Source organism: Myxocyprinus asiaticus, chromosome 49 (genome assembly GCF_019703515.2).
Source record: "Myxocyprinus asiaticus isolate MX2 ecotype Aquarium Trade chromosome 49, UBuf_Myxa_2, whole genome shotgun sequence".
Taxonomy (NCBI): domain Eukaryota; kingdom Metazoa; phylum Chordata; class Actinopteri; order Cypriniformes; family Catostomidae; genus Myxocyprinus; species Myxocyprinus asiaticus.
Window position 1 is genome coordinate 21217712 of NC_059392.1, and position 16135 is coordinate 21233846.

Genomic DNA, 16135 nt, shown 5'->3' on the forward strand with positions numbered 1-16135 from the left:
TAGTGCTAGATACCACAGGACACCTTCAGGGGTCTTGTTGAGTCCATGCCTTGGCGGGTTGGCGCTGTTTTGGTGGCACGTGGAGGACCAACAGCTTATTAGGCAGGTGGTAATAATGTTTTGGCTCATCTGTTTATATATATTTGTTTGTTTTTTGTAAGGTTTGTCGATATTGCAACCCTACTACAGTTTAAAACCATAACTAAACATTAAATAAACAATAAATAAGAATATATTAAATGATTAAATTAGTTACTAATTACCTTTTTTAAACTAATTATTAATTTATTTTAATTGGCAATTGAAATGTATTAAAGGTATCTACTACAATTATATTATATTATATTAATAGGTAACTTTGGTTGTAAGACAGGACAAAATCAAAATTTTTAGGTGGGTACAGACGTTTAATGTGTTTAAAACTAGCTGCTTTTCATGCTATGTTACATAATTATAATATTACGTAATATCGAATTGGCTAATAGCTCTCACTAATAATGGAAACCTGGGATTTGTGCCTCTAATGTTTAATTTAAAAAACAAAAACAAATAAAACATCTATTTATGGAAAGTGTCACTTATTGTCTAACAGTTTGATTAGCAAAGGTCTATACAGGAATGTAAGCAGTGTGATATTTATTTAATGTTGTCACTCCAGGTAAGAAAAAGTGCGCAGAAGAGGCCAAGCATGCCCTGAAAGTTCTAACGGAGCTCCTGGGACATGAGAACCAAGAGGTAAATCTACAATTACTCAACTGCTAAATGCAAACAAAGTGTGTTGTTTGAGTTAGCTTTCTTGTCTTTAGCCACCGCCTACCCGATTAGTGAATAGCCTGTGGTAGCGTCAGTAAGCTTACTCCTTATTACGTCAAGTGTATCTCTAATAAGAGGGCTTTTGTCAACTTTGGATTAAGCAGTTTACCTCACAAGTGTACCCTGAACATTTTTTTTTTTTTTTTTTTTGTGGGGGGTGAATTGCAGAATCAAATGTACACTAAGTTAACATTGTAGTTTTTGATCATGTATATTGGAACCTCTAAACTGAAACAAATTAAACATTAAAGGTGCAAGTATGGAATGTAAGATTCAGAAACTCTTGTTATTAATGACACCTGTGGCCATTAAGTGAACTGCAGCCAGCTTCCTGTTGCTCGTGATCGCGCACACACTCCGTGGGGATGTGAGAGAGCATCGACCAAAACAATGAAGTAACGTACAAAGAGGCTGAATGTGATTCACCAACATCATGCTGACAGATGAGGTAGCATAATTAAAATTACACAGTTATGATTGTTTTACTACAAACAGGGCTAAAACAAAGTGTGGATATAGGTCTGACTATGCGAGACTGTAGTTTGAAGTAAACACTTTTATTTGCATGATACATTGACTGCATTTATACAATAGCCTATGTCGGCGTTAGCTAGCTAGCCAGCTTTATCAATAGCTATTAGCTAAATTTGGTGGATGATGACAGTAGCTGTTTATAAAATAGGCTGTACATTATAAATATGTTGATACAATTCAGTATTGATGTGATTCCATCACAACTGTCATTTTGATATATCGATGCGTTACTGTTTTATAATAATAGATTGTATATATTTTCTGTATAACCAAGTTACATTACACTAATGAATGGAGCTTTTTGCATTATCTTGAACATTGTCTAGCATTCATTTCATGTATTATTGTAGTTTACTTTGCTGAATAATTACAGATTAACATTGAAATTAACCTGACTTTTTTTTTTTCCCTTTTTCACCCAATTTGGAATGCCCAATTCCCAGTGCGCTTTTAAGTCCTCGTGGTCACGTAGTGATTTGCCTCAATCCGGGTGGCGGAGGATGAATCCCTGTTGCCTCCGCGTCTGAGACCATCAACCCACACATCTTATCACGTGGATTGTTGAGCGCGTTGCCACGGAGACATAGCGCATGTGGAGGCTTCACGCCATCCACCGCAGCATCCACGCTCAACTCACCACGCGCCCCACGAAAACGAACCAAATTATAGCGACCACAAAGAGGTTACCCCATGTGACTCTACCCTTCCTAGCAACCGGGCCAATTTGGTTGCTTAGGAGACCTGGCTGGAGTCACTCAGCACGCCCTGGGATTCGAACTAGCGAACTAGCGAACTCCAGGGGTGGTAGCCAGCATCTTTTACCACTGAGCTACCCAGGCCCCCCTTAGCCTGACTTTTAGTATAAAGAGAAGATCGTTGAAATTATTTGAAATTTACGAAGCAAGGTAGCTTGCAATTCGTCAGCATTAGCAGGCAAGATCAAGTTAGCTAAAATTACACAGATCAATCCTTATGGCACTACATTTCACATGCTTTGCAGTTATGTAAGCTTACTTGTCCAATAAGAAGAATGCCAATTCAGTGTCGGTTTTGATCCCCAAAACCAAACGAAGGTCCCTCCAGGAATCAAATGCCCTGCCGATGTTCACTCTAGTTTTCGCTCGACCACGATCACGTTTCCGCTTAGCCAGACAGTATTCAGTAGATACATTTTTTTTTTTTTTTAGGAGTCAGTGTTGTGCTGGGAGCTGGATGTTTGCTGGATTCCATCTCTTAAGATAACGTAACCTAGTATTGCTGTTTGTTGTCGCTGTTGAATAGCGGAAGAGAAGCTACTGTCTGAGTCAAGGCTCTCGGGAGCGCGCATAAACATCTCATGGATTCCCAGCAAAAGCGATCTGCTCCCTTCGCATGAAAATCAGTCTACAGGCTTTAATAGGCAGCCTAGGAAGTCCGGGAAGGGCGGATTTTTTAAGTTGCGTTACAAGCCGTTCACACATTGGCAAAAAAAATAAATATTATTTACATATGTATAATTACATATTGCACCTTTAAAAAAGTTAAAAGTGTTATACTTTTGAAGTTGATTCAACACTAGCCATGGTCAAAAATAAACAGCACTCTATTTAAAAATATAGTAAGTCATATAAATCAGTTTTCAGCTTGTTTTTGTTCATATATTGTATATGTATATGTGTGTGAATATAGATCCGGTACTATGTAAATGGAGCTCTGTACAGCATCCTGTCTTTACCAGAGATACGAGAGGAGGCGAAACAGATGGTGCGTTTCATCACAGTTCATTCACATTTGCACAGTTTCACGATATTATTGCCTGGACTCCAGGTTTCAAACTATGCAAGGTTGTATTACTTAGCAAAAAGTTGGAACTGAATTGACCTTATCTTTAAAGGAAAAGTTCACCCAAAAAGTAACATTCTGTCATCATTTAATCAACATTATGTCATACCAAATTTGTATGACTTTCTTTCTTCGTAGAACTCTAAAGGTAGATTTTTAGAGAATATTTTGGCCACTTTTCCATATAGTTAAAGTGAATGTCAATAATGTCAAATGGTGGTGGTGCACCATTTTTTAACACCATAAGAATTTTGCAGTCCATTTCAGAGCTTCGGTATAAAGAAAAGTTTCCTTTTACTTTTGTGATGTTTTTTATTTATTTTATTTTATTCTTTAGAAGGATATTCTTTAGAAGTATCCATAGAAGAAAGAAAGTCCGGTTTGGAACAAACCATTGGTTACAGACAACAGATAGTGTGAGGTGATAAAAGTTTTTGTTGGTGTTTTCAGAGTATGGAGGAGATCTTGCGCTGTTACACTAAAGAAGAAAACCCTGAACTCAACAGGCAGATTGAGTTCATCATCAAACAGCTTAACTCAGGTATGACAAACCCAAAGATAATACATAACTACAGCATATTATTTGCACTGAAATAAACAATCAGCGTTAAATGAGAATTTGAGGGTTTTTGAAAACAATAAGAACATTATTGGATTGCTGCCTATTGCCCCCAGTGCATTTAATGCCTCATAAGGCACTTTTCATATGCAACTTTAACAGAAGAGTGTAATTTCTGCACCACTAGCCGTTAGTCATTACGACTGGCCTATTCATATCTGTCTCTGCATATTTAGGTGGGATAAGAGAAAGTATTTTAACACTTCACCTTTTAAAAACTTCTGAAAGTTTCCTTATTTTTTCCTTTATATACAACTTTCCAACCACAAACTAGGGGAGTTAATGATCATTGATGATCGATTCATTACCATTAATAATTTGTAGATGAAGCTTCATATAGTACTTTAGGTCTGCTGAGCTAAAATCTCAACAAGTGCATTTACATGCACACCAATACGCTGATAACGAACAAAAATCGGTTTAGTCAAAAAATCTGACAGTGTAAGAAAACCGCGTTTACATGAGACTTGAAGTCATCGGATTATTATTAGTTTTTGACAACAAAACGTAAAAAGTCATGCCCACAACACTTGCATTGGCATTTACATACTATACAATTAACTTATTTTGTGCAATTCTCACAAGATTCACATTTGCTGCTTCTAAGGTTGAGGTATGGTTAGGTTTAGGAGTATGGGTAGGGGTAGGGGTTTAGGCTAAGGGTTGGGTTAGGGTTTAGGGTAAGGGTCGGGGTAGGGTTAGGTTTAGGGTAAGTGTATGCATCAATGTAATCAATGAGGAAAAAATTTTAACCCCCCCCCCCCACCCCCCCCCATTAAGTAAATTTTTCTCCCCTTTCCATTTATGATTCTGCTCTTCAGCGGACGTTCCTGAACATGAAATCGAGTCAGATGATGAAGAGGATGATGATGATGATGAGGTATTTTACAAAGATTAAGTGAGGGTTAGAGATAGGATTATTGCTCAGCATAAGACAAATTCCTTAGACTTTTGATTTCACATTGTGTCTGTGTAAAAGGCTATAACTATGTGCATTTTAGCATTAGTTTTAAGTAGGATTGTAATGATAAAAAAATTATGTATTTGATACCAATAACAGTTGTCACGGATCCATCCATGTTGCAAATTAAATGTATGCAAATAATCTGAATATCGCAAAAGCAACTTGCAAAAAAAGCAGTGTTTCCATCCCATGTGTTTAAGAGAACAAAATCATCACTTCTGGGGAAATTGCCACGAATTGAAATGAAAATGGAAGTTGAAACCACTGTGGCTTTTTTATTACATGTTATGAATTACTTGCGGTGAAGAGCATGCGGACAAAATGCTTGAGTGAATTATGTATTCACATAGCTTGTTTTAAATTACACACCTATATTCCTGTATAAATTCAATAGGAATATACAATATTTGGTAATTGTGTTTCCATTGTAGTGTCTTCTTATCAAATAAAAAATAAAAAAAATCATCTTAAGTGAGTGTAGAAGTTTGTTATGCGCATTTTGGAGATTTTATTCACTTGGTGTTTTCATCCAGCAAAATATCCAAAAATATCCAAGAATTTGCATTAAAATAAGGGATTGAAACACAGCTAGTGAAATTCTCAATACCAATTTTGACACCACTGCAATAACTAATATGCTACTGAACTCACTAGAACAAAGGTAAACTGTTTGAGGTTTTTCAGGTATCTTACAGTAGTATTACTGTAAGTATTCAAACAAACATTCAGAAGTTGAAAAAAGCAACTAAAGGAATCAAATACAAAATAAGAAAAAATGACCTAAATTGTTGTTGAAGTTCTCAGTCCATGATTATTAGATATAATACACTAATATAGATATGATGCTGTCAGGGTCTGACTGAGAAATAGGCATGTTTCACTTGACTGTGTTAACATTAATATCTCATGCCTAGAAGTGCATTAGGTGTCATGACTACGAGGAGTGACTTGCAAGCGCTCTTCACAGAGTACGTGAAAGTACACATGTGAGCTATGAAAAATAAATGCTTTTCAGTAAGACAGTGCACATTTAAATCGGTACTCTGTACTACCGATACTGTAGAAAGACTGGTATCTTTATTTTTTATTTTTCTCACTGAAAACTTTTTTATGGTTAACAGGAGGACGTTATGGAAGCAGATCTGGATAAAGAGGAAGTTTTGCAGCCTCAGCCGAAAGAACTTACTGGGGAGTCTTTACTGACATCAGAGTATTTAGGGGTAAACCATCAATACCCATTTCTAACATAAAAACAGAAAGATGGACGTTAATACGAGGTGTACATGTGGTTTAAGGGGCCGTTCAAACTGAACGTGTTTTAGCACTAAAAAAAGCGAAATATAGTGTGACACATTTAACTGAACACAAGTGTCTCGTGGCACACTTCTTTTTAACCTGACATGGCTACTAAAAAATGTGGCACTCCTGAGCGTGATGCTACAAAAAACAACTGAAGTGGTGCAATGGTCAAAGATGTCCATCTTTCACAAATTTACATAGAAAAACAATAGAAAAAGACTGCAAACCGACACAAAAACCCGTTGGTGAGAAAGGCCCTTTAAGTCACTTTGGAAAAGCATCTGCTAAATGGCTAAATAGTTTGTAAATCAGTCCTTAAAACATCTTTGATAACTGCTTAGGCTTTAGTTTAGACATTGCTTGGACAAAAATGCTATTAGTTATTTGTTTGTAACAGTTATTTCTCTTTTGGTTTGTAGATTATGACCAACATGGTGAAGATGAAAAGAAGATCATGTCCTTCATCATCTCGCAGCATAGACGAACCCCTCCAGAGGCCCGTTACACCCAGTTCCCACAAAAACACCATGTAAGAACTTCATTCTAAATCAATAAACGTCAAACTAAAACTCCAATTTGAAGACACGCTGTTTTATAAGGAAGTTCACAAAATTTTAATGTTCAAAGTCTGGGAAATATTAACTACTCTGTGTGTATATATATATGTAAACGTTTCATAAACAAATGACCCTTGAACAATCAGTCATACAGAAGTGTTTATCTAGCATTCCTTTAAAGGAATGTTCAATACAACGTAAGCTCTATCGATTACCACAGAAAATAATTTAAACTCCTCTGTCACTTTGTAAAAACAAAGTAAAAAAAAAAGGTTTCTGTTTTTTGATGAGCCAAAATATTATGACCACTCACAGGTGAAGCGAATAACATTTATCATCTCCTAACAAGGCCACGTGTCAAGGTCTGGGCAGATTAGATGGTAAGCGAACAATCAGTTCTCGTAGTCAGCGTGTTGAATGCAGGAGAAATGGGCAGGAGTAAATACCTGAACAACTTTGACAAGGGCCAAATTGTTATGGCCAGATGAGTGGGTAAGAGCATCTCTGAAATAGCAAGGTTTGTGGGGTGCATCCGGTCAGCAGTGGTGCGTACATTCCGACAGTGGTCTGAGGAGGGACACACCACAAACCGGTGAAAGGGTGTTTGGTGCCCAAGGCTCATCGATGCACGAGGGCAACAAAGACTATCCTGTCTGGTCCGAACCGACAGAAGGTCTACTGTGGCACAAGTCACAGACTTTTCATATGGATGGTTACGGGAGGAATGTATCACAACACACAGTTCATCGCACCCTGCTGCGTATGGGGCTGCGTGGCCACAGACTGGTCAGAGTGCCCATGATGACCCCTGTCCACCATTAAAATTGCCTACAATGGGCACACGAGCGTCGAAACTGAACCTTGGAGCAGTGAAAGAAGGTAGTCTGGTCTGATGAATCCCGTTTTCTTTTACATCACATGGACAGTTGTGTACGTGTGCAGCATTTACCTGGGGAAGTGATGGCACCTGGTTGCACTATGGGAAGATGACAAGCCGGTGGGGTGAGTGTGATGCTCTGGACAATGTTCTGCTGGGAAACTGCCTGGTCCGGCGATTCATGTGGACATCAATTTGACGTGTGCCACCTACCTAAACATCATTGCAGACCAGGTACACCCCTTAATGGCAATGGTATTCTCTGATAGCAGTGGCCTCATTCAGCAGGATAATGTGCCCCGCCACACTGCACACATTGTTCGGGAATGGTTTGAGGAACACGATGAAGAGTTCAAGGTGTTGCCCTGGCCTCCAAATTCCCCAGATCTCAGTCTGACTAAGCATCTGTGGGATGTGCTGAACCAACAAGTCTGATCCATGGTGGCTCCATCTCGTAACTTACAGGGCTTGAAGGATCTGCTGCTTATTTATTAGTGTCAGATACCACAGGACACCTTCAGGGGTCTTGTAGAGTCCATGCCTCAGCGGGTTGGCGCTGTTTTGGCGGCACGCGGAGGACCAAGGCAGGTGGTCATAATGTTTTGGCTCATCGGTGTATATCCCAGTTTCGACTTTGTAAGATATTAAGTGTAAGAAGTCGCATTGCATATTATAAACGCACAGTTACATGTTATAAATTCGTAATTGCAAGATATTGCGACTTTATATTTCACAATTGCGACTTTGTATCTCACATTTGCAAGTTATTAGGTCAAAATTGCGAGAAATAATGTCAGTATTACCTTTCTCATTTTTGTATTCAATGGTGGGATCAATGTACCATAGTTATTTGAGCTGTAAAGTCTAAATCACCCTTTGAGCGGTGGGACTACTTTTCTAGGTGGATGAACTTGTAGGTATGATGCTGTTCGAGTTTTCTCCACGTAAACAATCCCTTTCTGGTATCCTTGCAAGTATCATACAGAAGTTAGTGGGTTTGCTGACTTTACATGGTCATGACAGGAGTTGAAAGATTGCATACAACTTTGCACAGACATGGATTGTAAGCAATTTTACCACACTATGTCATACTAACTCATGTAATGTCTATGCCTTGTGGCTATACGTTTGAAACAGTGTGTGCTTTAATTATTATTGTGGTGTTGTGCCCTGCTAGCTGTAGGCAGAGTAGGCAATTGCCTAGGGCCTCCAGATTTGGGAGGCCTCCAAATCCCACTTGCGGAAAACGTAACACCAGCCCTGCCTTAGACTTCCACTGTAAATACACTACTGTAAATTGTTGATTGTTTTTTTTTTTTAAATTGAGGGTTGGTACAATTCACAATGAACTGAAGTTAAACATTCCTTTAAATTAATTAGGTTAGGTTATGGGTTTATCAAAGCCAGACTTAAGAAAAGTAAGTCCACCTATGATTAGTTAATCTGGCATTTAACATTAGCGGTGGGTAGAAATATAGATTTTCCGATGCATCGCAATCTTCATTTGAACAATCTTGATATACACCGATCAGCCACAGCACTAAAACCACCTGCTAATATTGTGTAGGTCCCCCTCGTGCCACCAAAACAGCACCAACCCGCATCTCAGAATAGCATTCCGAGATACTATTCTTCTCACCACAATTGTACAGAGTGGTTAGTAGACTTTGTCAGTTCAAACCAGTCTGTCCATTCTCTGTTGACCTCTCTCATCAACAATGGTGTTTCCATCCACAGAACTGCCACTCACTGGATGTTTTTTGTTTTTAGCACCATTCGGAGTAAATTCTAGAGACTGTTTTGCATGAAAATCCCAGGAGATCAACAGTTACATTAATACTCAAACCAGTCCATCCTGCACCAACAATGTCCTGGTCCAAATCACTGAGATTATTATTAAAAAAAAAATCCATTCTGATGGTTGATGTGAACATTAACTGAAGCTCCTGACCAGTATCTGCATGATTTTATGCACTGCACTGCTGCCACACAGTTGGCTGATTAGATAATCACTTGGATTATTGTTGGTGCCAGACGGGCTGGTTTGAGTATTTCTGTAACTGCTGATCTCCTGGGATTTTCACGCACAACAGTCTTTAGAAAGTACAATATCCCCACGGCACATAATGTGCTATCTGGCTAAAAACACGTTCACTTTCCTGAATCAGATAACTTCCTCGGAAATGTAATACGTTGTCCATGCATCATGGAATGCTAAACCAATCGTATTAGGTCTCAGATCACTGCAACCAGAGGTGAAAGTCATCCAAATATGGGCAGAGAGGATCGTTCACTCTACATGACATGACACAGACTCAATGATGGCTCAGATGACACAGAATGGAGGAGATCTCCTTACTCATGCCTGCAGCCAGGCTTTGGAATGAGAGCATACTTAACCTTTAGTCATTGATGTATTTGCATGTGTAATTAGTTCTTATGTACAATTATTATGTTTTATTTGTTTGGAGAGGCTTTTGGACATTTGGAGATGTTTTTGACACTTGGATAAATTATATTTGTAATGCTGTAACTTTTGATTGCTTTGTTGTAGCAACACCAACTTTTACTTAGTTACAGGTGACATGATTAGGAACAACACAAATGCAGTTTTTCGGAGCTACCTTATTTGCACCCTGAGATACACTATATTGCCAAAAGTATTCGCTCATCTGCCTTTAGACACATATGAACTTAAGTGACATCCCATTCTTAATCCATAGGGTTTAATATGACGTCGGCCCACCCTTTGCAGCTATAACAGCTTCAACTCTCCTGGGAAGGCTTTCCACAAGGTTTAGGAGTGTGTTTATGGGAATTTTTGACCATTCTTCCAGAAGCGCATTTGTGAGGTCAGACACTGATGTTGGACGAGAAGGCCTGGCTCGCAGTCTTCACTCTAATTCATCCCAAAGGTGCTCTGTCGGGTTGAGGTCAGGACTCTGTGCAGGCCAGTCAAGTTCTTCCACACCAAACTCGCTCATCCATGTCTTTATGGACCTTGCTTTGTGCACTGGTGCGCAGTCATGTTGGAACAGGAAGGGGCCATCCCCAAACTGTTCCCACAAAGTTGGGAGCATGGAATTGTCCAAAATCTCTTGGTATGCTGAAGCATTCAGAGTTCCTTTCACTGGAACTAAGGGGCCAAGCCCAGCTCCTGAAAAACAACCCCACACCATAATCCCCCCTCCACCAAACTTCACAGTTGGCACATTGCAGTCAGACAAGTACTGTTCTCCTGGCAACCGCCAAACCCAGACTCGTCCATCAGATTGCCAGATGGAGAAGCGTGATTCGTCACTCCAGAGAACGCATCTCCACTGCTCTAGAGTCCAGTGGTGGCGTGCTTTACACCACTGCATCCGACGCTTTGCATTGCACTTTGTGATGTATGGCTTGGATGCAGCTGCTCGGCCATGGAAACCCATTCCATGAAGCTCTCTACGCACTGTTCTTGAGCTAATCTGAAGGCCACATGAACTTTGGAGGTCTGTAGCGATTGACTCTGCAGAAAGTTGGCGACCTCTGCGCACTATGCGCCTCAGCATCCGCTGACCCCGCTCTGTCATTTTACGTGGACTACCACTTCGTGGCTGAGTTGCTGTCATTCCCAATCGTTTCCACTTTGTTATAATACCACTGACAGTTGACTGTGGAATATTTAGTAGCAAGGAAATTTCACGACTGGACTTGTTGCACAGGTGGCATCCTATCACAGTACCACGCTGGAATTCACTGAGCTCCTGAGAGCGGCCCATTCTTTCACAAATGTTTGTAGAAGCAGTCTGCATGCCTAGGTGCTTCATTTTATACAGCTGTGGCCATGGAAGTGATTGGAACACCTGAATTCAATTATTTTGATGGGTGAGCGAATACTTTTGGCAATATAGTGTATATACTATCAAATCAGAAAAATAACAAAAAAGTTACCTTTTGGCTCAAGTTTGTTTGTGATTTTTTATTTTTTTTTTTTCATCAGTTTCTTAGGCTGGGAGTCTCATAATTTATCATAATCTATACATTAAAAAAATTGAAACATTTTCTTTCAAATTACACAAAACAATTGACCCTCGTTCTTTTTTTGTAGTTATAAGCCATTAATTTTGGGCACACCTCTGAAACGGAACACCTTTAAAAACACCCTCAGAGCTGAAAGGGTTAAAGTGCAATCCAACGTAAAAATGGTGTTCTAGTTTTCCTAGACCTGTTTGCTTCCTTGTGTTTTTAGTAACTGCAAATTAATTTTGTTAATGAGTAGTTGACATTAAATACTTGGGAAGCTGACATGCCCCATGGTGTGTTATGCTATATATACTATACTGTGTATACTTCATGAAATGCATTTGTCACACCACAGGACTATTTAAATTGATGGGAAAAATGTGATAAAGATATTCACTTTCCCTTTTGCATTGATATACATTTTAACCAAAAATCTTTGTTAATGAAAAAAAAGCCTCATGAACATGTAATGCATCATCTACCCACGTGATTGAATTGCAGTCATGTAGTCTTGTCATCTTAATTTGAGATGATTGTACACTTAACACAAAGCCTATCAGTGATACCCACAGCTAACATGTGAATTTGTCTAAATTCAACTTATCTTGTTGTCAATAGAGTAAAGAAGTCAATAGTTCTGCCCTCAAGGCAAACAGTGTGTTAATAGGCAAGCAGGAACTCAGAGCTCAGGATCTCCTCATTATTTCTACTGAGGTGTACTGGATCAGTGATGGAAACAATTGTGGTTGTCTTTGTCATTGTTTTGACCTTGACGTTTCCTGTGCAGTAAAGCCTGTGATATGCTTGAAATGTTATGAAAGGACAATATGACATTGTCACTTTGCCCTAGATTGGGCAAGATTTAAGAATTTATCCGAGCCTTTGGTTTATTAAAGCTGAAGTGTGTGGCACAGAACAGAATTGCAATGATAATAACTTTCCAAACAAGTTTCCCAAACACTCCCCCCATCTTCCATTGTTCAGAACTCGTATAAGGCTATGTGATATGAAAATTGGGGCTGTCAATCAGTTAACATTTTTAATTGAATTAATTACATAATATGCTGATTAAGTAAAGAAATGAATCACAATGAATCGCATCAAAGGCCCCCAAATGAAGATAATAATATTCATAATATTATGAATACATTTATATACTATATATACATATATACACACACACACAGATCAGCCACAACATTAAAACCACCTGCCTAATATTGCGTAGGTCGTAGGTCCCCCCAAAACAGTGCCAACCCGCATCTCAGAATAGCATTCTGAGATGCTATTCATCTCACCATAACTGTACAGAGCGGTTATCTGAGAAAACTTGTTTTCTTTGCACAATCCATCAAACAAAGCTGAGCTTCTTGAATTTTTGTGCCAGGAGTGGCATACAGTGCATCTGGAAAGTATTCACAGCGCTTCTTTTTTCACATTTTGTTATGTTACGGCCTTATTCCAAAATGGATTAAATTCATTATTTTCCTCAAAATTCTACAAACAATACCCCATAATGACAACGTGAAAGAAGTTTGTTTGAAATCTTTGCTAATTTATTAAAAATAAAAAAACGAAAAAAAAATCACATGTACATAAGTATTCACAGCCTTTGCTCAATACTTTGTGGAAGCACCTTTGGCACCAATTACAGCCTCAAGTCTTTTTGAGTATGATGCTGCAAGCTTGGCACACCTATTTTTGGGCAGTTTCTCCCATTCTTCTTTGCAGGACCTCACAAGCTCCATCAGGTTGGATGGGGAGTGTCGGTGCACAGCCATTTTCAGATCTCTCCAGAGATGTTCAATCGGGTTCAAGTCTGGGCTCTGGCTGGGCCACTCAAGGACATTCACAGAGTTGTCCCGTAGCCACTCCTTTGTTATCTTGGCTGTGTGCTTAGGGTCGTTGTCCTGTTGTAAGGTGAACCTTCACCCCAGTCTGAGGTCCAGAGCACTCTGGAGCAGGTTTTCATCAAGGATGTCTCTGTACATTACTGCATTCATCTTTCACTCGATCCTTACTAGTCTCCCAGTTCCTGCTGCTGAAAGACATCCCCACAGCATGATGCTGCCACCACCATGCTTCACTGTAGGGATGGTATTGGCCAGGTGATGAGCGTTGCCTGGTTTCCTCCAGACATGACGCTTGTCATTCAGGCCAAAGAGTTCAATCTTTGTTTCTCATGGTCTGAGAGTCCTTCAGGTGCCTTTTGGCAAACTCCAGGCGGGCTGTCATGTGCCTTTTATTGAGGAGTGGCTTCCGTCTGGCCACTCTACCATACAGGCCTGATTGGTGGAGTGCTGCAGAGATGGTTGTTCTTCTGGAAGGTTCTCCTCTCTCCACAGAGAAATGCTGGAGCTCTGTCAGAGTGACCATCGGGTTCTTGGTCACCTCCCTGACTAAGGCCCTTCTCCCCCGATCTCTCAGTTTGGCCGGGTGGCCAGCTCTAGGAAGAGTCCTGGTGGTTCCAAACATCTTCCATTTATGGATGATGGAGGCCACTGTGCTCATTGGGACCTTCAATGCAGCAGAAATTTTTCTGTACCCTTCCCCAGATCTGTGCCTCGATACAATCCTGTCTCAGAGGTCTACAGACAATTCCTTGGACTTCATGGCTTGGTTTGTGCTCTGACATGCACTGTTAACTGTGGGACCTTATATACAGGTGCATCTCAATAAATTAGAATGTCGTGGAAAAGTTCATTTATTTCAGTAATTCAACTCAAATTGTGAAACTTGTGTATTAAATAAATTCAGTGCACACAGACTGAAGTAGTTTAAGTCTTTGGTTCTTTTAATTGTGATGATTTTGGCTCACATTTAACAAAAACCCACCAATTCACTATCTCAAAAAATTAGAATACATCCTAAGACCAATAAAAAAAAACATTTTTAGTGAATTGTTGGCCTTCTGGAAAGTATGTTCATTTACTGTATATTGGTAGGGGCTCCTTTTGCTTTAATTACTGCCTCAATTCGGCGTGGCATGGAGGTGATCAGTTTGTGGCACTGCTGAGGTGGTATGGAAGCCCAGGTTTCTTTGACAGTGGCCTTCAGCTCATCTGCATTTTTTGGTCTCCTTCTTTCTCATTTTCCTCTTGACAATACCCCATAGATTCTCTATGGGGTTCAGGTCTGGTGAGTTTGCTGGCCAGTCAAGCACACCAACACCATGGTCATTTAACCAACTTTTGGTGCTTTTGGCAGTGTGGGCAGGTGCCAAATCCTGCTGGAAAATGAAATCAGCATCTTTAAAAAGCTGGTCAGCAGAAGGAAGCATGAAGTGCTCCAAAATTTCTTGGTAAACGGGTGCAGTGACTTTGGTTTTCAAAAAACACAATGGACCAACACCAGCAGATGACATTGCACCCCAAATCATCACAGACTGTGGAAACTTAACACTGGGCTTCAAGCAACTCGGGCTATGAGCTTCTCCACCCTTCCTCCAGACTCTAGGACCTTGGTTTCCAAATGAAATACAAAACTTGCTCTCATCTGAAAAGAGGACTTTGGACCACTGGGCAACAGTCCAGTTCTTCTTCTCCTTAGCCCAGGTAAGACGCCTCTGACATTGTCTGTGGTTCAGGAGTGGCTTAACAAGAGGAATACGACAACTGTAGCCAAATTCCTTGACATGTCTGTGTGTGGTGGCTCTTGATGCCTTGACCCCAGCCTCAGTCCATTCCTTGTGAATTTAACCCAAATTCTTGAATCAATTTTGCTGGACAATTATAAGGCTGCGGTTCTCTCGGTTGGTTGTCCATCTTTTTCTTCCACACTTTTTCCTTCCACTCAACTTTCTGTTAACATGCTTGGATACAGCACTCTGTGAACAGCCAGCTTCTTTGGCAATGAATGTTTGTGGCTTACCCTCCTTGTGAAGGGTGTCAATGATTGTCTTCTAGACAACTGTCAGATCAGCAGATTGTGTAGCCTAGTGAACCAAACTGAGAGACCATTTTGAAGGCTCAGGAAACCTTTGCAGGTGTTTTGAGTTGATTAGCTGATTGGCATGTCACCATACTCTAATTTTTTGAGTTAGTGAATTGGTGGGTTTTTGTTAAATGTGAGCCAAAATCATCACAATTAAAAGAACCAAAGACTTAAACTACTTCAGTCTGTGTGCATTGAATTTATTTAATACATGAGTTTCACAATTTGAGTTGAATTACTGAAATAAATGAACTTTTCCACGACATTCTAATTTATTGAGATGCACCTGTAGACAGGTGTGTGCCTTTCCAAATCATGTCCAATCAACTGAATTTACCACAGGTGGACTCCAATCAAGTTGTAGAAACATCTCAAGGATGATCAGTGGAAACAGGATGCACCTGAGCTCAGTTTTGAGTGTCATGGCAAAGGCTGTGTGAATACTTATGTACATGTGATTGTTTTCCATTTTTTATTTTTAATAAATTTGCAAAGATTTCAAACAAACTTCTTTCATGTTGTCATTATGGGGTATTGTTTGTAGAATTTTGAGGAAAATAATAAATTTAATCCATTTTGGAATAAGGCTGTAACATAACAAAATGTGGAAAAAGTGAAGCGCTGTGAATACTTTCTCGATGCACTGTAAAGTCACCCAGCAGCAATGTGAAATACTGGTAGAGAGCATGCCAAGACACATGAAAGCTGTGATTGAA

The 16135-nt window shown here is 39.7% G+C and overlaps 1 protein-coding gene across 3 annotated transcripts in view; it reads left to right on the forward strand.

The window, feature by feature from the left end:
* Positions 1-16135, forward strand: part of LOC127438135 (lisH domain-containing protein ARMC9-like) — an 84453-nt gene that overhangs the window by 32468 nt on the left and 35850 nt on the right. For all 3 annotated transcript variants that reach the window (XM_051693463.1, XM_051693461.1, XM_051693462.1), the window contains exons 16-21: positions 659-735; positions 3016-3090; positions 3619-3709; positions 4609-4667; positions 5873-5971; positions 6470-6579. In XM_051693463.1, the coding sequence (XP_051549423.1) occupies positions 659-735; positions 3016-3090; positions 3619-3709; positions 4609-4667; positions 5873-5971; positions 6470-6579 (511 nt within the window). The remainder of the gene's footprint in view (positions 1-658; positions 736-3015; positions 3091-3618; positions 3710-4608; positions 4668-5872; positions 5972-6469; positions 6580-16135) is intronic.